Here is a 24391-nt window from a genome sequence, read left to right on the forward strand (position 1 = left end):
AACTAAGAAATTTGCAATACAGAGAGAAATCCTCACATCCATATTCTGACTTATTTGTCAGGCTTTGCAAATTAAATGAACGATTGCTGAGTGGTTCAAGAAGTAGAGTTTGAAAAGAGTTGATGGTAAACAACGTAGGAGTTTCATGGTCATGTTATACCTTGTCTCTATATGAAAGGTTGATTTTCTCAAAGGTGAAGGGTAAACAAGCAAATAATAGTATGAGAAGTGTCACAATCTTAGTAGCTTCTAGTGAACATATTAGAATCAGAATAATTTCTGATAGAACTGCAGAGAGGAAGGAGTGGCAACAAGTTGGAAAATGGAATCAGCTGCTGAAATAACACTAACAAGCAGAACTAAGGAAGAAATCAGGTTCTGGTAGAGCCCTTAAAGAGAAAGCAAGCAGCATGTTTTTCAGAAAGTAATAGAAACAAGAATGTGTATGAAGCATGGAAACCAATGTAACCTTCTTGTATACACTCATATCAAACTCTTATTAACTACATACTGACAAAACCAGCTGTACATGCTTTAACTGCTAATACTAACCACAGGACTGGCAAGGAGCAGACATCACCTTCCTCAAACAGCGTCAGATCATATAGGAACACATCAGATACAATACATCTACAGAAGTCAAACACCTGCATCTTTCCCTGCAAGCTGTGATTAAACTGTGTAATGAATCTGATTCCCAGACTACAGTACTAGATGTCAGAGAGAACTCTTCATAAATATGTTGTTTTGATACCTAAAAACTAAGATCAATCGGAAAACAGTGCATAATAACAAATCATTCTGCCATGAAACAGTGCAAGCATATTATACTTCAGCACTAATGTAATGGTAGTTGATGCATTTGCATGGACTGACTTGTGGTAGAGGAAGGAGTCCAGCCATATAATTATTGTCTGAATTTCCATGACACAGACTATAGGCATCAGAATGCAAAGGAGAGAATGTTAAAGATGAGAACTGGGACCACTAGAAACTATATAAACGTTTTAGAAATGCAGCTTTCTAGATTGTTCACCTCTCACAAATGGCATAGACCGTACACGCAAATAGTACACAACGGCTGACATAAAAAATAATAAATCTCTGCTGTTACATCATTATAATGTGACAAGGAAAGTAGTCACAAAATGTAAGTAATGAGTCCATGATGGTCAATGCTGGCTGTATCATGTCATTTTCATAAAAGACTTAAAGGACAGAAATGCTAATGGATATCAAAGACTTCAATAATTTGAAGTGAGTAACTTGGATCTCAGTGTTGGGGTATTGGATAATGAACAAGATTACTGAAAGATCTATATCAAGTTCCTCAAATGTTCACAGGAATTTTTTATAAGATACTACCTCTTCAAGGTAGACACAAAAAGCTGCATTTCCTAGTGCCAGACTGTAAAAAGTTGCAATTAAATGAGACAGATAACACAATTGTATTTCTTCTTTTATCTATATGGTGAATAGGTAATTTCTCATTTGTCTATCAAAAGCATGTAAAATTAAATATTGCCTTTAGTCAGGAAACATGTCTGGGCACAGTGAAAAAAAAATGAAGTGGAATGGAATCAGAATTTTGACCATATTTATCAACTTACATAAAGAAATAGCAATAGATGATCCATCCAAAGGTCATACATGCATTTCTATTACATCAAACACTGCAGGACTGAGATATCATGAAGGTAAAGATACATAGTTGTAATATAGACTAATAGAAGATAAAATTTCTTTGTTCTTCAGTATTTCATCCAGTGGAGTTCTTCAAATGATAGATAACTTTTTGGATCTAATTTTTGAAAACAAACATAAGAACGTTTCAGTGTGACAAGATTTTGCACATAGGTATGGGCTGACACTAGTTTGACTGAATCTCTCTCAAAAGATTTTTCATTGCAGCAGACAGATGAGATGTGCTTTCTATCTGTAGTCAGGTTCAGAGTAATTATACTGAGGAGCCTTTTGACTGACTGCTCTCTGATGGGTTATGACACAAAATATGGAATTCATTTGACTTCCTACAGTCTAACAGGTATCCTTGTTGTTGGAGACCAATAATACTTTCAATGCTATCACCAACTTTTTGATAATATCTCTTCTCTTGCTGGTTACATAGCACTGGCATGCAATTCTAGTGGTGCCAGTGGTCCTTAGCTCCTTTGGTTTCTGACAAACTGGTTTTGCACATGAAATTATAAACCAAAAAGTTCTCATTCCTTTTCATATATTTGTCTGGAAATGAAAAATGAAAATGGACTTATTTTTAATTTTGGTGGGGCTTTTTTGTTTTTTTTTAATGTGTGTCTGCAGCCAAAAGACCTAGTTGGCTTTCTTGTGGATTCTCAAAGTTGTGGAAAGAAAGTTGATGAATAATTTAAGTTTCTTCTGAGAAAGACTTCAATAGAGCATTCTTTTAAATCTATATTTGTCATCACTGTGATCCAAGGACTACCACATTCAAAGGAATGAATACTGATAGTGCACAATGAAATGTGTATGTTGGATGATGAGAAAGGAGGATCTTAATCTTTGATCTATCCTATAAAACAGCAAAGACAGTACTGTGTATGACTTGACAAAAGACATCTGCATGGCTTTGGAAACACAGTAAAGATGGATGTTAGGTATATACTTAGTTGATAATGTTTTACCAAATGCACTACATACAGCAAGAGTTGGGAATAGATTATTTGTATCACCACATATTTGTTCAATTCTGGATACTTATTCAACATCCATTTTTGGTGGACATAACAATCCCAGGTATTTTATGTGAGTTGTATGAGCATTGACAAGGACTATCCTGAAGTATTTTAGAAATGCTTTTCATCTACCTCACAATGTATTCATAGCACCTCAGCATATGAGGTAAAATGCAATCTTGTAAATACAAGCCACAACTATGCCTTGCAGGTATGATTTGTCATTGTCATGATCATTTAAAACAGCACTGTAGGTTGTTGAGGATGTCTTTTGAATACACACTATCACAGGGACCATTTCCTAACTTACATAACTCTACTTATATCCAAGATGACATACTGCTCAGACCTGACTTCAACGTGACGCTCTCATAAGATATAAAGATGATCAGTATGTGAGTAGTGACAATCTCTTTGCAATAGCCAAGCATAGCATACACAGTATGTGTATCTCTCTTTACATTCCTTTTATGCCTAAATATGGGTCTGTGTGTTTCAATTGGAATATATCAGCTGTATAAAAGTGCTTTTTTAGCTATATACAACATCATGTAATTTTGAAAACCAACAAAAGTGTATTATAAAAATTAATTTTACAGAAAAACCTACTTTCTTTTCTTTGAGGTTGTAGAATGATAGTAAGTGAATCAAAATTAGCTCACATCTTATAAATGAGTTAGCACTGATTGTCTACTGACCCTAAGCACTCTTAGCTTCCACAAGGCAGATGATTTTATGTACAGCCATGTAAACTACAAACATTTGTGTAGACTGGTTCTGAAACTATGCCAAAACACCCAAATGGAAACATGGATTACAAAAAGTGTTTTCTGACTTAATACTCTATGTGAATGGTCAACCCATCTAAGTGTGGATTGATGGCAGAATTACACTGTTCTGTTGCTAATGAGTAAGTAAAATAATATTTCACTAAAAACTCTTAAAATTCCATTGTCATCTTGTTAAGGGCTAACCATGTACTTCAGGAAGTTATTTCACCCCAGACTTCTGTTGCTCATCCCATTTCCCAGAAAGCCAGTTTTCAGAATGATGCACGGGTAAATGCATGATCTAGGACACGTGCATGTCACAGAAAGAAAGGGAGTATTCCATATGTTAGTGCCAGATGGCAAGATGGAGAGAATGTTCAGTATATCTTTTACTGCAATAGTAAAAAAAATAATGGGCATGAAAGGCTATGAATTAAGATATGCTGATAGTTTGCCAAAGAGATTAAGGTTGTAGTTATAAGAAGGATGTGATGCAATTTCATAAGGTGGAAATTACTACTAACTATAGAGAAAGCTTTGATTTATGTGGTGGTTATTATAATTATCATCTGTGGACAATGTCATTCTACATAAGCAGAAGAAACCAAGCTGTGTGGCTAGAATGCTTTGTGTTGTCATAAATGGCTGGCATGTCTAATGGTTAGTGTTTATGTAGTTTTAGTGCCACAGCAAGTAGCACTATGCTGCATGCACATCCAAGTGTAGAAAAATGTCTTTAGCATGCTACTTTACATCAGCATTTCTTCATTTATGTCTTCTTTGCTTCTAAAATTTATTTCAACTATACTATGGGCAGATCAGAGTAGTACCTAAGGCTGTCTCCACAGGGCAAACATACTTTATGTACACCTCTCACAGAATGTCATATTGCCAAGACACAATGGGCAGCTGCAACTGCAAATGTTAATTAACTGACTATAATTTGTAGATGATATGCTAAAGCTTTTGTGTACTGGGAGACAAGACCTGTTTACAATGCATGTGTTTAATTTTCTCTATGTATTTCTTTGAAAGAGAAAGAAAATTTGTTTTTTAGCAACAGATGCTTACCATGGTCTGATTTTCCTCCAAAATATGATTTTCTGATTATCAGTAGGATTTCCTAGTTATGTACCTCCATCAAATAATGCCACATCATACAGAATCTGTGCTGCCTAATATTAGAGACTACCTTAGACCAAGTATCAAATGAAGCCAGCCTGCAACAAGTGATGGGATGCTTTTTATGTTTAACACACATTTTCAGCATCGATGGCACTGATGACAATGTCTCTATCAGCCTCTGACACTTCAGATGGCAAGTCACAGGAATGAGTTAGACAGATGTGATTAACACATTACATTTTTTATGAGACCACTGATTTACATGCATAAATTAGAGATTAATTGTATGAGTATATAGTTCATTTACACCAGATTTTGTAACTGACATATGTTTAAATCATCCTACTTTATGTGTTGCACTCCATTTGACTGCAGTCTGTGTAGTGAGAGCTAAGGAAGCACGCCTAACATTGCAGTGCTAGTGTGTCAGTCACAGCTATACCACTGTATTCAATAACAGGTTATCTGTTCCTGAGCTCCTACACAATACTATTTGATTTACAGCATAGCTGAACACATAAGTGGCCAGTGAGATTTGTTCCCTCCACTGATAATAGCTCATAGGGTTGCAGTCATCTATTTATGCTTCTGGAAATAAAGCTGTCCAAAGCCAGTCTTGACAACAAAAAAAGGTGACAAGGAGCTATTCTTCTGTAATGGCTGCTTCATATCTCCTACTGCCACTGTGCACGGCTTCATCCACCTCTGCAACTGGTGATAAAACTTATGCTATGTTGCAAGAAGATTTGGGAGCCAGGACATAGCAAGCCTCTGAAGTCACATCCTTGCTCCTCAGGCCAGTCATCTTGTGCTATCTCAAATGTAGGCTGCTAATGGTGTGGTAGCTTGCATTTTTTACTTTCTTCAAAAGGCAGTGGCTGAAACATTCATTGTTCTGTTTGCGATGCATCTTTTTCTTAAGTTTTGCCCTAGCTGTGGTTCAAATGCAAATAACAAAAGCAAATGAAAAAAATGTAATGTAATGCTTCCATTGCTTATAGGCAGACCTGTTTTCGATTCTACGCACTTTTTTATAACCAACAAGTCAGAATTTCATTCTATATAATTTGGTACCAAAAGCTACATTTAACTGACATTAAGACTGTGAAGTAAGACCTCCAAAAAAGTTGAAAACTCAAAAACTAAGCCTTACACTCTGTTCTTAACTCACAGTGCCAACGGCATGGGACTCTTGAACAAACTGGTAAGATGAAGTCCATTTCTAAGAAAAAGTGTAAGTCTGCCCCTTACATTTGAATTCATTAGCATTTCTTATCTTCACTCACAAAATTAGCCTTAAAAAAATCATTTTCTTTAATTATCCCCTCCCTTTCCCCACTTTGAAAGAAGAAAAAGAACAAAAGTTCATAGGAAGATATAAAATATGTACTACATTTATTCAGGAGACTTGAAAGGGCTCCTTTGGAGCCATTTGAGTCTCTCCATCCCAGCCTATCCAGTAAATATAGTTACATAGTTATTAAAATGTATTTTTTGATAAAAATTAATTTTCATCTACAGTCAATAACCTTTTCATAAGTTCACACATAAAAAAGGCCAGAGGAAACACTGTCATCATCTATTCTGGCCTCCTGTATCATACAGACCATAGTACTCTGAAGATACAGGACCCTGTATAGTCACCTTGATAGACTGTAACTGATTAACACAATGCATATTCAGTTTCATATTGTTCCACAATACAGATCCTGACAGTAGTAATTTGGAAATGTCTACTAAAAACTTTATGAAAAGAGTTACGGCACATTGCAGGAACCCAGATTTCAGCACTTAAAATATTTTTTCCATTTCTTTTAATTCTCATAATTAAAGGCCCTGGTAGAAAAACAACTGGTCAAAAAATGACATTGTTTTAGAAATTTTACTCATTTCAGTTCAAAACTAGGTCAAGCAACATCATTAATTCAAGCTGAACTTCTGTAATTTGAAAGTAGCCAGTATGTATTTGGGAATTACAGTGAACAGAATTGCTCCCACATCTTTTACTTAATGCAAACCTTAATGACTGTGTTACAACCTACTGAAAACAGGAGTATATAATAGAAACGCTGACACAATCTCTCTCTGCATGACATAAACATGTCAATATAGTATTCTTTTTCTCCTTGTTTTTGTATATAATATATATGCATTTTTAAGTAAAATAAAATAATCAACTTATCATGTATTCACGTATCTATGATGTAACATATACCAAGCACTAAACTTATCACACTTTCCTTCCTGCATAATTAAAGTTAAATTCTCCAAATACAAATATTTTTGTTACCTTATCAAAGAACAACAGTCAACATGCTGAGCACTTCATTACTGTGAGGGAAACAGTTGCACAAAAAGTCAAAGCTGCCATGAAAGATATTTCAAAATTAAAGTGACATTTTTGAGTGAATAAAAAATCAGATGAGATGTTGTTCTGACTTAATACAAAGTAAATTCTCCCGTTTTAAAGGAAAACCAAATGTACAATAAGTAATGCTGTTAGTATTTTCCACCAACTATATGAGGGATAAAATTGGAACAGCAACATGAATCACTTTGTTGTGTCTGTAGCAAAACATAACTTATAGTAGTTTGTCTACAATAAAAATCTCTCCATGGTTTAAAATATAGATGTATGTGTATGTGTGTGTTTGCATGCATCTATAACACAAACACACACACACATACACACACACACACACACACGCACGCACGCACATTTTAATATATATGACAAACAGGCATAGAATTCCAAACTTACCAAATGAGCCAATGTGCGGTCTATAGCCTATGCTACTTAACTGTCAATTATTCTATATTTTCAGCAACAACTGAACTGGATTCACTAAAGAATGCGATGGGCTGATACTGGTGCACTTCTAACCTACAGTATGCAGTACCTCTACAAAACATCTCCAAAATGCCATCTGCATTGCATATTTGTTGTAAAACTATATCTTTTTCTAATCTTCATTTTTGTTAGCCGTACATATGTTTATCTGTTTATGCTCTACGAAATACGTTTGCAATGCTTTATAGCATGCCACATATGTTCATAAAATAAATCCTCAAATCAACATAAAATCATGTAATTGAACAAAAAGGCATACTATTTTTCATGCTATGCTCAATATAAATATAAATTCAAGGCAGTCAAGCTATCCATTACCAAAATAATAATAATCATAATATATATGTATATATACCTACACTCTCTAAAAATTCATCCAGTTATGTAGATTAAGAAACCAGTAAGAAATTGATTGAATGTAGTATAAAAGTCTCATTTTAGGTAAAAGCCAATACTGGCAATTTCAAGTATTTTAATACTCACCTACAACCTTTTCATTAATAACTAGCTATTTGTAGAAATTATAACTTTATACTGAAAATCGTATTCAAGTTAAATAAAAATTCACTTCTACTGTAGTTCATTTTTAGAGTGTGCATGTATACATAGCAAAATACCCTTCTACAGATCTATCATAAATATTTTTATGTCAGTTCCTCTCTATGAAAACATTTCAACATTTTTTTCTTAAATTTTGGATAATGTATATCAGGCCTTTTAAGAAATAAAACTCATCTTAGTTCATTCGCAACACCAGATTCCCTTCAGTTTGTGCCAGTTTGCAAGTTAAAGGTCAAAGATCAACGACATAGGACGGTACACTTCAAGGAAATTCAGACAGTGAAGCTGTTCACAGAAGACAATGTTTACCTTGGTAATGACAGTCAACAGGTCAATAATCAAGTTCAAGGCAAGCTGTTCTTTGTTGCAAAAGCTACTCCCCTCAAATCCTGGCTTTCATAAAAAACCAGGTGTCTGACTTTAGGGGTGCATCACTCTGACCTTCTTTAATAAGTTCACAGCCCAGTGACTGTAAAGCCTATCACTGCAAGAAGCAGCTCCTAAAATCAATAAAGAGGTCTGTCAGTTGCTGACTTTTCTCTAGGAAAAAAATATTGATACAAACCTGCTCTGCAGGTCACATGAAAGTGACAATACTGCTGTTAGCACAAATTACACAGAATGACAAAATGCTTTGGTGGTCCCTTGGCTCTGTCAGTGATATTATGTTTGGATGAAAGCCAGAAATTTGACTAACCCTTTGAGAACTATGGTGAACATGCAAAGGGGTAACACAGCAGAGAAGTCTCATGCAATATCAGAGTCATCATTTTAGCTTTCCTTTGAAACTGTAACTCTGCCTTTGCAGAGGCAAATTGAATTATCATGCAACATAGTTTAAAAGAGAAATTCAAGATGCTTAAGATAAGAGGCTAAGCTATAAAACTGTCCCCAGTTCAGAAAAATTCTTGGTAAGTGGTAGAAGTTATTAAAATAGGTTTGGTTCCTTTAAACAGAAAGTAACAGGTAAATATATTTTGTTTTCTGTTTATGTTACAAATGCTTTTCTATCAATAATGGAAATAATTAAAAACATTTGCAGTCACAGGAAAACTGTTTTGAAAACCTGATTTTCTTTTAAAACCTCTATTATCCAAACACAATCCTTTAATTTAATAACAACCGAGATTAACATCCAGCAGACTCTGAAAACGGATGCAATAGTTCTCAAAGGGTTACACCACCAATGTAATATCACCATCAAGTTTCTCTGTAGCATGACTGTTGCTTTAGTTCATTGAAATCCACTTCAGAGACACACTGTTTTTAACTATGCTTTGGAATGAGTGCTCCTGACAGACCAATGAAAGGTCTGGGGCAACTGGTTAGGTACAGCTTGGGAAAGATTATGCAGGAAAACCAACCAAAAATCAAACAAACCAATAAAAAGGTTCGCTTGAATACAGTAATGAATATAAATGAGTTTAAAACATTGAGGACATAGCCCAGAGCAGCTGTAAAAAAAACACAAAATGAATGTATTATTAAGGCTGTTACTATATTGCAGATATTTTGGCCCCTTGTTTGTTGGAAAATGGCTGTCCAAACAGTCTGAAGTCCTGCGTGTCATCTGAGTCTCCCACCTGGTAAACCTGGGAGTAGGAGTTATAGGACTTTATCCATAGCAGACAGAAAGCAATCCTCTTTGGAGACAAAGCTGTTTTGGGTCTTCTCACTTTCCTGAAAGTTCCATTGTGGATTGTTGTGTTTTTCTAAAAAAATTTACTTTCAGCAAAAAATTTTTCCAAGGAGAACAGGCCTTACAGGAAAAATGTAGAAACATTGGAGATTTTTTTTTTTCCTCTTTGTTAGTAAAATCCTGATAGTTTATAGGGCATTGAGCGTGCAGAGGAAAGGCCTAGAATCGAATGACAAAGAAAGACAAAGGACTGAAGAAAGAGAAGATACTATGTATCATGGGAGCTTCCCAGCTGAGCGAATCCTCACTCATGCGCAGGACAGGCAACCCCCTGGGTTTTAAAGATCAGCTTTGTTTCAGACTGACAGATGCCTGCTCCTAGCTAGGAAACTGCATAACAGCTCTTGTGTTGAATCTCAAGTTACCACAAACTCCTGGGAGAGAAGGAAAAAAACCAAAACCCTTAATCACACCCACTCTTGCATAGAGCGTTTGCAGTACAGTATGTGGCGAGGTGTTCCTTTCCTTTTGAACTGGAACACAGTGTAAACCAAGACAAGGAGGCACAAGGCCAGGATGCAGGGTATGACGATGGCTATGGCTTTCACAGTGCTGGCTGTGTTGTCCAGTTTGATGACAATGTCAACATCATCTTGAGGGCCATGTCGGTCTTTTTCTCGCTCTGTTGGTCCATCACAACCCATAAAATCCTTGAGGATTGATCTTGGATAGCCAGGTTCCACCCTGAGCATCTGGTTATTGAATTTCCAGTACTCTTTTCCTTTGTAGAAATATGTGAAGCCTGAGGAAGAAAATTGCAATCATTCATGGTCATATCAGATCAATACACCATGACCAAAACTATAGCTATCAAATTATTTTATAATTAAAACTTACAAAGGTGTAAGGAGTAGACTTCAGTTATAGGTCTTTCATATTGTTTTTACAAATTTAGTTTCTTAACTGTCTCTAGAAACAAGAATTGACCCTCTGTAATGTCACATAGCCTATTGCCATACTTCAGATGAAGGAAACTACAGGAAATAACAGCAGTTTTACCAAGAGAAAACAGGTGTAAGAGGATGTAAGTTTTCTTCGAAAAGATTTGATCATTCAGGCACAATTCAATATTATTATGAAATGTGCTTAAATGAAAAAAAAAAAAAACCTTGACTCCTTGACAAAAATCTATATTACTTCATTATGCCAGCTGAAAAATATCATTGATTTGGCAAGAAACAAACCTTCAGGATGGGTGAACTTCCTCCTTCTGTTTATGTTCTGAATGCAAACAGCTGGGATTTTCCTTATCTTTACTTTATAGACCTCATCTTATTTCCTGCAGTACCAAAGACCACTAAGAATACTAAAATAGATTGGGCACTATTTATCATTTTAGTCGTATTTCGTGAAAAGATCAGTGACTATCTGGAGATAATATTAGCAATCACCTATTCAAACAGCAGCCAGTTTTTTCCACTTTTAAAAAAAATTTATATTTTCCAGCTCGAACTTTCAAAAGATCTTCATCATCTACTGGCATTTTTCAGGATATTTAGAATATCTGAATATCATTCTATATTAGCTATTTATTTAATTTTAATGTCTTTCCTTACCACTGAAAAGGTACCATTTCCCTTTCCTTTATCCTTTGCAGTTTTATTATCTTCAAATGTGTTAGTATATCTATAGAAAAGTATAATATCGGTTAAAGAGAAAAATGAATGGAAAAGCACTGAACTATATAAAGACAGTAGTTAGAAGGTTTGATGACAAAATGCATTCTATTCCGATTGGAACAAACCCAAGAGGACTGTACTTTTTAAAATATGTTGAAGTTTTAAAATTTTATCATACAGAAAGTACCTAAATCAACCTATAGCTTCAACAAAAAACTGTTAGTATTGCTCTATCTCTGCATTTTATACGAACGCATGTGTGTAAAAGCAGTGTACCTATTGGCCCTGGATAAAGATTTCAAGTGTGGGAATTTAATACATTACCTCTATCAATATTGTAACACTTATAAAGAGACCATATACAGACACGACATCTCTAAATCTGTATTCTTATATATACACAGAATACATAAGAGTATGTATACATTAGGAGTATATATAAGTACTAATATTATTATTGTTATTATACACTGCAAAAACAAGAAACCCTTTTAATATGAATGCAGCAAAGGAATCATCAGCTCCTACACATGCAGTAAAATGTCTTCTATCAGAGCATATTTTTCATTAGAAAAAGTAGTTTTAAATAGTGTAAACTTTTCTGTCATTTTGCTGAAACATGAACCAGTTAGATGAGGGAAATTACCAGCAGAGAGGGGTAGTAGCAACAAATATCTAAATGGTGGGTGTCAGGAGGTTGGGACATCCCTTTTTTCTATAGTAGATAGCAACAGGACAAGGGGTAATGGGATGTAGCTGGAACATATAAAGTTCCACTTAAATATAAGAAAAAACTATTTCACTGTGAGAGTGACGGAGCAGTGGAACAGGCTGCCCAGAGGGGTTGTGGAGTTTCCTTCCTTGGAGATCAAGACCCACCTGGACATGTTCCTATGTGACCTGATCTAGGTGAACCCGCTTCTGCAGGGGGGTTGGACTAGATGATCTCTAAAGATCCCTTCCAACCCCTACCATTCTATTCTAACAAGAGGAAGCGGCCTCAAGTTGTGCCAGGGGAGGTTCAGGCTGGATATGAGGAGGAATTTCTTTACTGAAAGTGTTGTCAGGCATTGAAATAGGCTGCCCAGGCAGGTGGTGGAATCACTATCCCTGGAGGTGTTTAAGAGACAAGTGGCTGTTGCACTTAAGGAAATGGTTTAGTCGTAGATAGGATGATCTTAGAGGTCTCTTCCAGCTGAAATGATTCTATGACATTTGTGCCAATTTGCACACATACATTTATTTGCAGCTAGTTATTGAGTGTGATGTATGCAGAATATCATCTTGACTGACCTACCAGTTGAAAGTAAAACAAAGCAAACAAACACAACAGAAAAAAATTCAGTCTAGCCAAAAGATCAGAATCCAGAGAGGGTTTCTGCTTCTATATAAAATAGAGTCAAAGCAAAGAAGCAATTAAACATATTTCTGAAAAAAAGCCCCAAACATTTCCATGGTAAACTACTTAATTAAGTTAAAGGTTGAAATAAGACACTGAAATGGCTTATACAAGGAAAGAAATCTTTTTATCTGGTTATTAAAAGGAAATTAAAATAACATGGAAATATATGCATGCGCTGACCGTAAGGCAAACAGAATAAATTCAGAACTTACTAATAAATAAATCATAAATGCCACACAACAATTCTCCAATAATGATAAGTGGCAACAAATGCACATTTCTATTTCTGACAAAGGAATTTAAGCTGTGCAACTGAGTAATTGGTTGGTAGCCTACCAGCACCTCCTGGGTAGCTCTGAATTCTTATAAGATGGAGAAGATTTTGGCTGTTCTTTTTCACTTGGAGGTGTGGCCACCTGAGATTCTAGGTTCCTGTATGCAACAATGCATTTTCAAACAGGTAATAGAACTTCATATTAAAATCCTTGTGATCTGCATTTCTTCATCACAGGTTTATGACATCTTTGATTTACATAGCTTCCTAGGGACATTTCTGCTTAAATAAGATTTTGATTCCCTTTTCTAGTTTTTCAGAATGAAATATCTTCTAAGCTATTTAAACAGACAGCATCTTGACAAATCAAATAGAGATGAACTATGCTTAGGAAGACTGTTTTAAAGGGTACTATAATTTGTCAGAGAAAAAAAAAAGAATTCAGACATACACACACAAAGAATGGAAATCATGGTTTACAGTACTAAATTTGAAAGATTTTTCTGCACTGTATTAAAATGTATGTGCAAAAAACCAGCCATTTTCACAACATCAAGTTTTAGAAGGAAATATTCTGTTCTTAAATAAAAAATTCCTTTCCTGAATAGTCAATTACTCCTCTACTACTCTGTCTTACTTTATGGGTGTTAATAAATCATTAAATGAGAAATGTGTATACTTACCATTTTCTTTGTGGACAAAGGCCCCCTGAGGAGATTCTGGGATACCTTTCCAAATTGTGATTGGTTTGGGATAACCAGGGTCCATGGATCTCATTTCTTCACTGTACCTCCAGTACCTGAATTTTTTTTTTAAAGGACAAAAACCAAATAGATAAAAAGACCTTTCTAAGATCTCAGATCTGTAACTATGTATTTTTTTACTCCTAACATTTGGTATATCATCCACACATGGGAATATATGACATCTTTTCTTTGAAAATACTACCATATTACAAAGAAAGCTATTTGCTGCCTCAACAACTGTTTAATCTAAGCAGAAAGAAGAGAGAAGCTTTTTGCGCTTTAACAGATAAATTAGCATGCATATCACAATCACAACAATTCTGATGTCTAGGATGTCTACACAATGACAGCGAGAAGAAACATATGCAAAAATGTTAAATTAATGTTTTAGATATTATTTAATCACAAAAATGTCAGGAGATTCATATTAAAATACTTCCACCAACCTTACCAATTCCTTATAGGTATGTACTGCATTAGCTTTTCATTTAATTATCATTAAATAGATACAGTGCAGTAAAAGATTCAACCTGCTTTTGTACACTTACAGATATTGTTGATAATCTCTTTGTCCTATAAAACTGGCTAAATTGCTATGCTGTCCTGGTTTTGACTGGGAGAGAGTTAATTTTCTTCCTAGTAACTGGTACAGTGCTGTGTCTTGGATTTAGGATGGGAATCATGTTGGTAACACATTGATGTTTTAGTTGTTGCTCAGTAGTGCTTATCCTAAGTCAAGGGTTTTTTCAGTTTCCCATGCTCTACCAGTGAAGAAGTGTACAAGAAGCTAGGAGGTAGCATGATCAGCACAGCTGACTACTCAAAAGGCTACTCCATACCATAGAACATTATGCCCACATGTAAATGGGAGAGTTGGCCAGGAGGGTCAGGTCACCGCTTGTGGATAGTCTGGGCATCAGTTAGTGGGTGGTGAGCAACTGTGTTATTCATCACTTCTCTCTCTTGGATTTTATTTCTTTCTTTTTGTTATATTCCTTTCAATTATTATTCTTGCTATTATTATCTTTTATTTTATTGCAATTATTCTTATCTCAACCCACAACATTTCCTTTTTTGTGACTCTCCTCTTCATTCCATCAGGGATGAGGAGAGGTGTAAGTGAGTGTATGGTGCATAGTTGCCAGCTAGGGTTAAAGCACGACCTATGCATGTCTTACTACAAGCTGGTTCTAAGAATTAACATGTGGTATCTCTAGTATCTCTGTGTATCCTGATATAATATTTGGGAAGATCATTTAATATTTTGAGTGTCTCTCTATCAAAAGGATAATAACCTAAAGCATACTAATTTGGAGGTTTGTTTTTTGGTTTTTTTTTTCCAAAATCAGTTTAATTCATGTGAAAACTGACATAAAAAGGCAGTCAGTTGCCACTTCAGGACATCAAGGCCCTGTGAATATATCATTTTCATTGCTAACCTTGTCACTGCTAAAAACATGACCCTTTTTCTAATTTGAACTCATTTGACTTCAGCTTTCAGAAATCTTTGTTATGATCGTTCATGTTATAGTAAATATTCTTTATGTGGATGTTAATTAGTAAGATTTAAATTGCTCAATTGAAGCCTTAATTCATTTTAAGATTTCTGCATTTCTCACTGAAGGGCATTTTTCTGGCTTTAAGCTTCCAATGAAATGAAAAGGTGGCAGATTTCAAGTGGGTTAGGAGTTGGCAAGTTACATTAAAAAACATTTGGATTTATTTCTTCTTTCTTGTGCATAAATTATTTTAAAGCCTGATTTCTAAATCTAGTCACATAGGTATCACTGACCACCCAACAAAATAATCCTCTTTATTTTGAAATGTAACTTCTTTTGATTTACATGGAGAAGGAAATAATATGTAGAAGTAGGAAACAAAGCTCTGACATCAATAGTATTGCCACCAGCTCTTGCTCATGTTTTGACTCTGTGTTTTTTCATCCTTAGCTTGCATTTTCTCTTCTAATATTTGCCTGTTATTTTTTCCTGTTTCTTTATTCACATTATTTACTGAGCTTAATATTTTATTTTATAATGTCTCATCTGCATTTCTTGTCTGTCAACTATCCTACCTTTTCCTCTGCCATTATTTCCCAGAACTCTGTTTTGTCCTTGTTCAACTTTTTAAAGCTCCTTCTTTTACCAACCTCTGTGCTTTTCCATTAGGCTACACGATGGAAATAGAGAGTTCTATAGAACTGTCAAAAATATATGTTGTCATTAAAAACCAGATCTCTGAGGACACACACAGTGTGCACTCATATCTCTCAAAACTGCTGTTTTTTCATTTATTGATGGGTAATCCTATGAGGGAAGAGATTGATCATTATACTATTGCAACAACTTTTACTGGTATAATGAGCATGTCTATGGGGTAAGGAAAAGCCTAGTCCTAATTCTCCTTGCTATGTCAAACATTCACAAGCAGACTCTCCAGTGATGACCTGAGATTTACAAACTATATAGATTGTGTTACTGTACTTCAAAGACAAAGTAATAAAGGGAAAAGAAATGAAAGTGCACTTTGTGGCTTTAGAAAAAGGCATACTAAAACCTGTTCATTCCTGTATCTAATACTACTTACTTAATGATATTCTGAACTATTAAATAACTAAAATTTATGAAGAAAAATGTATTCATTTAATCTCTAAAGCAGAAAAAGTGGTCACACAAGACAAGGGCATAAACACCACCATGTGCCAAGAAGTGCAGTAAAACTGTTAACATCTTGTTCACCACTACTCAGTTCTGGTAGGAGGGTAGAATGTTTTCTGTAGTCATCTTTTGTTCCCTCTTTAGTGTTCATGCAATTATTTGGAAGAGTTATCTTTAATGGTTAAATGGATCATTTAAAAAATTAATGAGTCATATATGAGTTGCTTTAGACTTAGGATTATTAAAATATAATTTCCTATTTTGACTTTCAAATATTGTTACTGGGGTTTTTGTTGTTTTGTTTGGGTTTTATTCTTTTTATAGCCATATTTGATATTTTATATACTATTGCTCTAACTTTTTTATGTATAGCCCTGGGATATCTTACTGTCTCAATTCTGCGCTGGTGCAATTCTGCTCCTTAGCTACTGATTAAAAACAGCAAAACAAGTATATAGGTCCTTCAGTTACATAAGGAGGGATATAATTTATTATTTTGATGCTGCTGTAATTTTTTGGGTCCCATTCATTCCTACTTCCTGTCAATGAGACACTACATTAATGTGACATCTTTTAGAGGAAAACATGCACACCACTGGTAGATTATACATCCTACTACAACTAGCAGGAGAATTCAATTCTAACTTTGCATTAAGAAAAAAAAAGTGATATAAACAACACACATTGAGAAGCTTAGTGGTATATGGGTTTATTCCCAATAGTGGTGAATATCCTGTAATAGCTCAATTATCTCTGCAAGGCTCATGTTGTTCGATCTTCTAACATACCGTTTTGCATTTATATCCTGCTGAGTTTCATTGTGCTTGTTAGCCTTAAGTGGCAACTTCTCTGTCAACAGATATTTTCTCTGATAATTTTTTTTCTTCTGTTATTACCACTAATGCTTAAGAAAAGTCTTGACTATAAGTAACTACCTGTGCATGGAAATATAAAAGGACACTGCTGAATGAAACTTAAAAGAAGTACCGGTCACACAAGACTTGTACTGTACATAATTTCAAAGGAGTGTGGAAGTGGAAAATTACTACCCGGAAATAAAAAATTTACTGAACCTTTGGAAGCTAATTATTTTGGTGGCTTTTTTTTTTAATTACTTGAAATTATACCCAGTTTTCAAACAACACGAAAATTTTATTTAGTTATCTTCTTCCCTTATCATGAATGTTGGAAGCTTTCTTATTTAAAGCAAAGAAGCTTTAACAATAAAATTGTGACAACCTCTAGTGCAATATTACAGTACTGCTAAAAATTATCAACTGTAGTGTGCTTAACATATTCTATGATGTGCATTAAATTACCTTCTGAAGTGACTAATGAATATTATTACTGCCTCAGAATCCTAAGTACCACATAGTAACAAAAGCAGTCATCATACTTTTAATAAAACTAATAGAAACATTAAAATTGGTAATACAGGACAATTTGTCTCAGAGCACTTAGAGTTTGCACAGTAATATCCTGAAAACTGGTAAAATCCATCATTCCGATAACTTGCAGAGTTTCAAAAATTAATGAGTTCTCTTGACATCTCTACAAGGTGAACAAATATTCTTTCCCTTATTTTTACAGACAAGGAAATGAAGACATAGAGGCACTAAGTGACTAGTGCAAGTCTCTTTCAAGACTGGAAAATAACTCAGATGTAACAATTTCTTTCTGTTCCTCATTAATCACAAAAATAAGTGTCCCTTCTGTAAGATTTATTTAAAAATAATTCTTAGGCATCTGCTCAACTGCTCAAATTGTTCTCTGGTGTCCTGCTTTAGCTTTAATTTCCCTATTTTTAAATAGTATCAGTCTTTTTCACCCACCTTGAAAATCTTCAGATCATGCTTTGCTTGTTTATGTGTGAGAGATTAGAAATTTAGATAAAAAGGAGCAGGTAAGAGCATACATATTTACATTTCTTTGAATATTGAAATTAAAACATGCCATCAACTGTGACTTGCCTGTTTACCTCTAAAATATAACTTTTTCACTGAATACACATATATATTTCAGTATATTCACACAAATATAAGTTGTATAAGTCAGGAGCAATATAAAAACATTATGGCACTTTATGCAGGAAGAATTACTTTAATCCACAGAAAATGAACTGTTCAAGTGGCTTGACTTATCTTTTGAGAAATAGAGGAAAAGATTAACATGCTTAGCTGATATCCATGAAATTGCTACCTTGCAGAATTCCTATACCAACCTATCTCCTTTGAAGAAGTAGGTTTTCCCAACATCTTCCCACCAAATTGCTGAATCAATGCCATGGGAAGGAATTCCGCTTCCAAGTGTTATCAAATCATGAGGATAACCTGGCTGGAGAGTAGTGTCCTTGAAAATCCAGAACTTGTTACCTGTACAAAAGCATATATATGCACATATATATATGTGTGTTAGTGTTCAGAACTCTCAGTATTAATACACTGCTAAGAAATAAGAGATTCTCCCAAAGGGCTACAGTGATTCTGCCAAATACAATGAAATGAAAAATGTTCCATCACTGCAGGTAATGCAAAATGAAACATGCCTTACAGATACCTTTCATTTATAAAATGTCTTTCATTCAACAAGCTCACAGAATATTTTGATACCAACTATATAGGAATCAAACCTAGAACGAAAATGAAGCTATCTTGAGAGGCTACATGGTTGACAGTGTTTAGAGCAATACTACTCAAGATTTCTATGTCTCATGAGGAAAGAAGAGTGAATTTTAGACAAAATGAGATAAGAAAACATATAATTTTTTAAATAATTAAAAATTCCTATCCTTATAGAGACCATGTACTTTTATTATTCCATACTCTCCTTCTCCTCCAGAAGTTAAAGTACTTAGGAAGGATGTACAGATTATTTCTGAAATGACCATAGAATTAAAAAGATTTTTTAATCGTATTTTCTTTAGTGTGGCTTAAAGAAAGTAAACTGGTATTCTGAAGTCCCACAGGCGAAAATTTTGTGTTTCTGAAATTAATGAGAGGTTGCCTTTAGTACCAGTGGTAGCAAGATTTAACCTTTGATTCTGGGTGATGAAACACTCAAAGCTACCTAATTGACTTCTTACACAACGATAACACAAAGTAGTCGAACTACCTTATTTGGTGTTAGCTCAGTGTCTACATAAACCTCAGGTTAAATGTCTTAAATGTGAATAATAGTCTATTGTTTCCTGGACAGCAATGCTGAGTGGTTGAGTTCTTCCTGTTGTAGTTACTATCTAAATATATTGTCTACATAGAGATATAAATGTATACAGAAAATGCAGATGCACCAATGTTCAGTAGTGTAACCCCCCGACACCCCCCCCCCCCCCCCCGTATCTGTTTTTGGCGAGGATGCATTCTGTGCTCCATCTTAGACATGGATAGCTTATGTCACCAGACACAACTGGTTTCCTGGATTCAGTTCACTCAAGCTTTCCAGTCCAGCTCTTCTTCCTCACTGAACACTTCCAAGTGTTTACTAAGATCTTCTCAACACAGTGTCTCCTATCCTAGCAAATATCTTCTTTTTACACTTCTGCTTTCTTCTAATTCTTCTTCAAAACACACTTCTCACCTGCATCTTTTCAGTAGAGACTTCTCTTTCGAACACAGCTTTGCCTGAAAAAAGGGAATAAAGATCCTCACATGTCCCCTAGAAACAGGGAAAAGGGAGCACAATTTGCATTTTAGTACTTATTTGAAGAGCTTGCTCTGAGGCCTGTCTTCTCTTTGCACTATGCCATCTGAGCAACAGGGATATTTTTTATGAGCTAGACTACAAGGCTCCATTGTGTAGGAACCATGTGTTTTATTTTCTCTTCAAAGCACTACCTTCACCTGTGTTTCCAAAAAACATTGTCACTATTAGTAACAATAACACTGAAGAAGATATTCTTTGATATCACGTAAATTCTACTGAGTTATATCACAGAGAAGATCTACTACTAGAGAAGATCCATGAACATGTGTATTGAATTGGCCTATGGAATGCTTCACTTAGGTCTACTCATTGTTATTTAGGATGATGACACTTAAAATGTAGAGGGAAAAGTTTGAAAAGATGTTTTTCTCAAATATATTTGGAAAGACTACCTACAAGATGAAACTACAGCTTTCCATATCAGTCTTTGTACTTACCTGTAAGCCTAAGCAGGCTGTTACACAGGCTTAGGAGGTTAATGCACTGTGTTGTATAAATATTTTAAAAGGAAATGTGATATTACCCCAAAGATCTAAGATCAGGTGTAGGCTACAATCATAAAAGGGAAAATAGGGAGAGCTGTTTTGCAGTTGGCTTGATATTCTAGCTATCCCTCAGCAGTATTAAATGTTCGTATGAAGGGATGTTTTTTTAATCCCCCTGTTTGTACTGCAGTGATTTAAAGTATGTTTTCATTTTATCACAGTTTTAACTGGGAGAGGGGATATAGTTTCAGTCCCTCCTGTGCTGGGTTTCCAAAGTAAATGTTTTATCATCTTCTTTACAGCTGCTTGTCACCCACTTCCAAGCACAGACACTATAGTTTTCTCAATAGAACCATCTTTTCCCCCTGACAATTGAAGAAAGAAAGGGTTCAAAGAATGAATACGTACAAAGCCACTTGAAGTACTGAAAATAAAAGAGATGCAGAGATCTCTGAAGAACAGTCATGGAAACCTGGGGTCTGCATTAACCTGGGATTAAGGTCTGTGCTAACCTGACATTTATATTTACTGAGAATCTTCACAACATTAACTTATAAGGATCAGCATCTTCAGTCATTCACTGTCCCTTCTCCCATGTGCTTTATCCTTTTGCCAGTTCACATGACCAGACACAGAAGGCTTCAAATGGTAATGGTGATTTCAAATGCAACAGTAACAGCAGTCATGCATTTTTGGACCTTACAAGTTGGTACTTATGGTGTGAACAACAGATGGCATCCAGTGAATGATACTGAGCCAGCTCATTTCTGTTTCAGAAGATCACTCAAAATGACAGCTGTTGTACAGCATTGAGAGACATATGCTGTAATGTATGCAATGCCATTATCTTTCTTGATGCGTCAAAAGGAATAAAAGTGACAATAATTACTAGGAATAGATCATTATCAGCCATATCCAAAGGGTCAAATTTAGCTATTAACAAGATTGAGTCCTAACAAAATAAACAAGAATTGAGCCCTCACCATTATAAGTGACAGCACTACTGAGAAAAGTATTTGTTGCATATTCAGATACTGAATTAGAAGGAAAGTGTAGGTGTGGAAACACAAGGTTTAAAAACTAAATTCTTCACATAATTTCTTACTAAGAAGCAAATCCTTTCTGGGAAAACAGAGAAGAGATAAATTTAACTGTATTTTATGCAGACAGTAGGGCATTGAGAGCTCTAACATATGTAGGCAAGACTTCTATTGATTCTAACTACAGGGAATTGTATTTAACATTTGCTTTGGAGGACATGTTTAGTCTGCTACAACTGTGTTGATTGTTAATGGGAAGGAATGTACATAAGAAATTCAGGAGTTCCATCTGTCTGACAGCTTTCAGCTTGGGGTTTTTTGTCTGTTTCAGGAGGTTTCAGGTGATTTGTACTTGGCTTTGTTGTTTTGGCTTTTTTTTCCTTTTTTTTTTTTTTTTCCTGTTTAGCTTCTGTCCCTCAGCTGGGAGGAAAGAGGATTTCCAAAAGTTCAGAAAAAAAATAGAAACCTTCAAATTCAGAACCAAATGTTAGAAATTAAAGCTGAAAACCAGTGCAAAAGGTGCCTCACTGTGATGAGAATTAGCTCCTTTTATTTCTAACTTGTATTTATGTATCTTAAAATGTATTAAAATGCATTAAAAAGGAATGCGTAAGTCAGTGTGATTTGATTTATCTCATACTCTATTTCCACTAGTAAATAGTCAATACACTTCATTAATATGAGTATAATGGAAATAAGGGATATATGAGAAAAACAGAATTTCCTTTTTATAGCTAAATAATGTTTGTTCAGAGTCCCAGCCTATGCTCTTGGCAGAAATCATCGCAGTATTTATTTTACAAAGTTATTTTTTAAGGTCTGGTTGGTGAGTTTATTATTCTCACAGAGAATAAAGCACCACATTACATGGAGTCTGGCCAACAGTCAGAATTTTTCATCTCTCTGCTTTTATTCCCTAATAACAAGCAGAAGGGTAAGGTCACAAGCTGAGAATTAAGCAAGTGATAAAAAAGTCAAAATGTCTTACTTTTTGCAATGGTGCTTTGTTAAATATCATCACTGCAGGGAAACAATTGAGAAGGATGAACCGTGACTGCAGTTATTTGAAGTATCTCAACATCTATCTTTGCCATTCTAAAAAAATTACTTGAAAGAAAGAGTATATGTATTGTTATGCTTCACTTAAAATAATGAATATTTAACTCCAGATTTTATTCAGACTATTTAAATATCTATTTGCTACAGTAAACAATTATGCAATTTTTAGCAACTGTACTTCTTCCTCTGTGGAACAAGAAGGCTGTATAGTTGTGCTCCAAAGTTGTCAGCAATCAGGTTTTTTGTTCATATTATATGCAACTATAATTTGTGTTTAGTGCAAGAGCTATGTTGGATACGGCATAATAATCACTGTGGAAAATCACAATGATGAGATAGATTCTCAAAATTTTTTGGGTTTATATTCAATCTAATTTTGAAGGTTTGTTTTCAAGCCAGGTTCAAGAGTCTTCTTACTGGTATTCCCAAATTACTATTCATACTTCCTTTCTCCCATTCTCTAGTTCACACATTAGGTTTCTATAATTTTCCTACTCCATAATCTGACACTCAAGTAAACATATTTTTAAATATAAAATTATCAAGCAGTGAGATAAGTGCAGCTGAAAAGTCATGATGGTAATACTGGTAATATGAGTTTTACAGAAGCCTTTCTATTGCTACATTCAGTTTACCATAACATACAACAGTGCAGAGGGCTTCACAATTAATTTTAAGCACCAAATAAATTCTCACAGGTATACTGAATCAACTTTACTATTTATATTTATACAAAAAAAAAAAAGGAAACAAAAGAAAAAAAGAAGAAAAAAGTATTATTCTGGTGCCATCTTCTTATCATTCAGTATGGGCACCAGCAGCATGTAACAACAGGAATATAAACATCAATTTTTTTATAAGCAGTAATCTACCAGATTGCTATGTACTTTATGAGCATTATGAGGCACAAGGAGGCAGGACAAGTATTTTAAGACACCTAAAATGAGCTAGCATTACTTTGTACTAGAAGCACACTACTGAACTTTTAAAATTGTTTTTCTTTGTGTAAATAAATATTTATTAAAAAATTAAAACTGAAACAAAGTGAAAATTAATTATTTTTTAAAAAAATAAAAAACAATGACATTTCAAAAGTAGACACTTGATCCACAGTCTTGAACTAGATTCACTGAGATTTTCTGTAGAAATCTAACACATTATCCATGATCCCACAGGCTCCTCACATATTCTCACAAGAGTAATATCAATACTGATAGATTTTATTAGTTAAGAATAAGTATATTTCTTGCAGTAAAAACTTAAAATATAAAGATTTTCCAAAGGTTCATAAATAAATGTTCTATCCTGAGATGCCACATTATGTCATTTGCATATGGCTTGTATGCCATATAGTGATAAACAGAATATTTCAGTCCAGAATGACTCACATGTACTGGCCAAAATTTCATTGGCCTGACAGAACATTGTTTATCTTGAATTTATGATAGTTTAGTCATGCAAGAAGCAGCAAGATGGCAATTCTTCACTAGGAATTGCAGATGAGTAAATTAACTTACTCCTTTCTTCACCTTCTTCAGAGACTACAGATATTGCTCCACAAATATGAAAGCAAGAGTGAAGAACCAGACAGTCACAGGAGGCCCTGTTTCACACAGGTAAAAACGCCTCCAGAGTGAAAGAAAGCAAAGGAAGATGTGCCTGGAATCTTCTTTTGAGCATCTCAGAA

The 24391-nt window shown here is 34.7% G+C and overlaps 1 protein-coding gene across 1 annotated transcript in view; it reads right to left on the reverse strand.

Moving 5' to 3' along the window:
• Positions 1-10127: 10127 nt before the first annotated feature.
• MMP16 (matrix metallopeptidase 16) overlaps positions 10128-24391 on the reverse strand; it is a 168037-nt gene continuing 153773 nt past the window's right edge. The window contains exons 8-10 of the mRNA XM_061995106.1: positions 18640-18790; positions 13699-13814; positions 10128-10462 (exon numbers count right to left, since the gene is read on the reverse strand). Of these exons, the coding sequence (XP_061851090.1) occupies positions 10128-10462; positions 13699-13814; positions 18640-18790 (602 nt within the window). The remainder of the gene's footprint in view (positions 10463-13698; positions 13815-18639; positions 18791-24391) is intronic.

This window comes from Colius striatus, chromosome 4 (genome assembly GCF_028858725.1).
Source record: "Colius striatus isolate bColStr4 chromosome 4, bColStr4.1.hap1, whole genome shotgun sequence".
Taxonomy (NCBI): domain Eukaryota; kingdom Metazoa; phylum Chordata; class Aves; order Coliiformes; family Coliidae; genus Colius; species Colius striatus.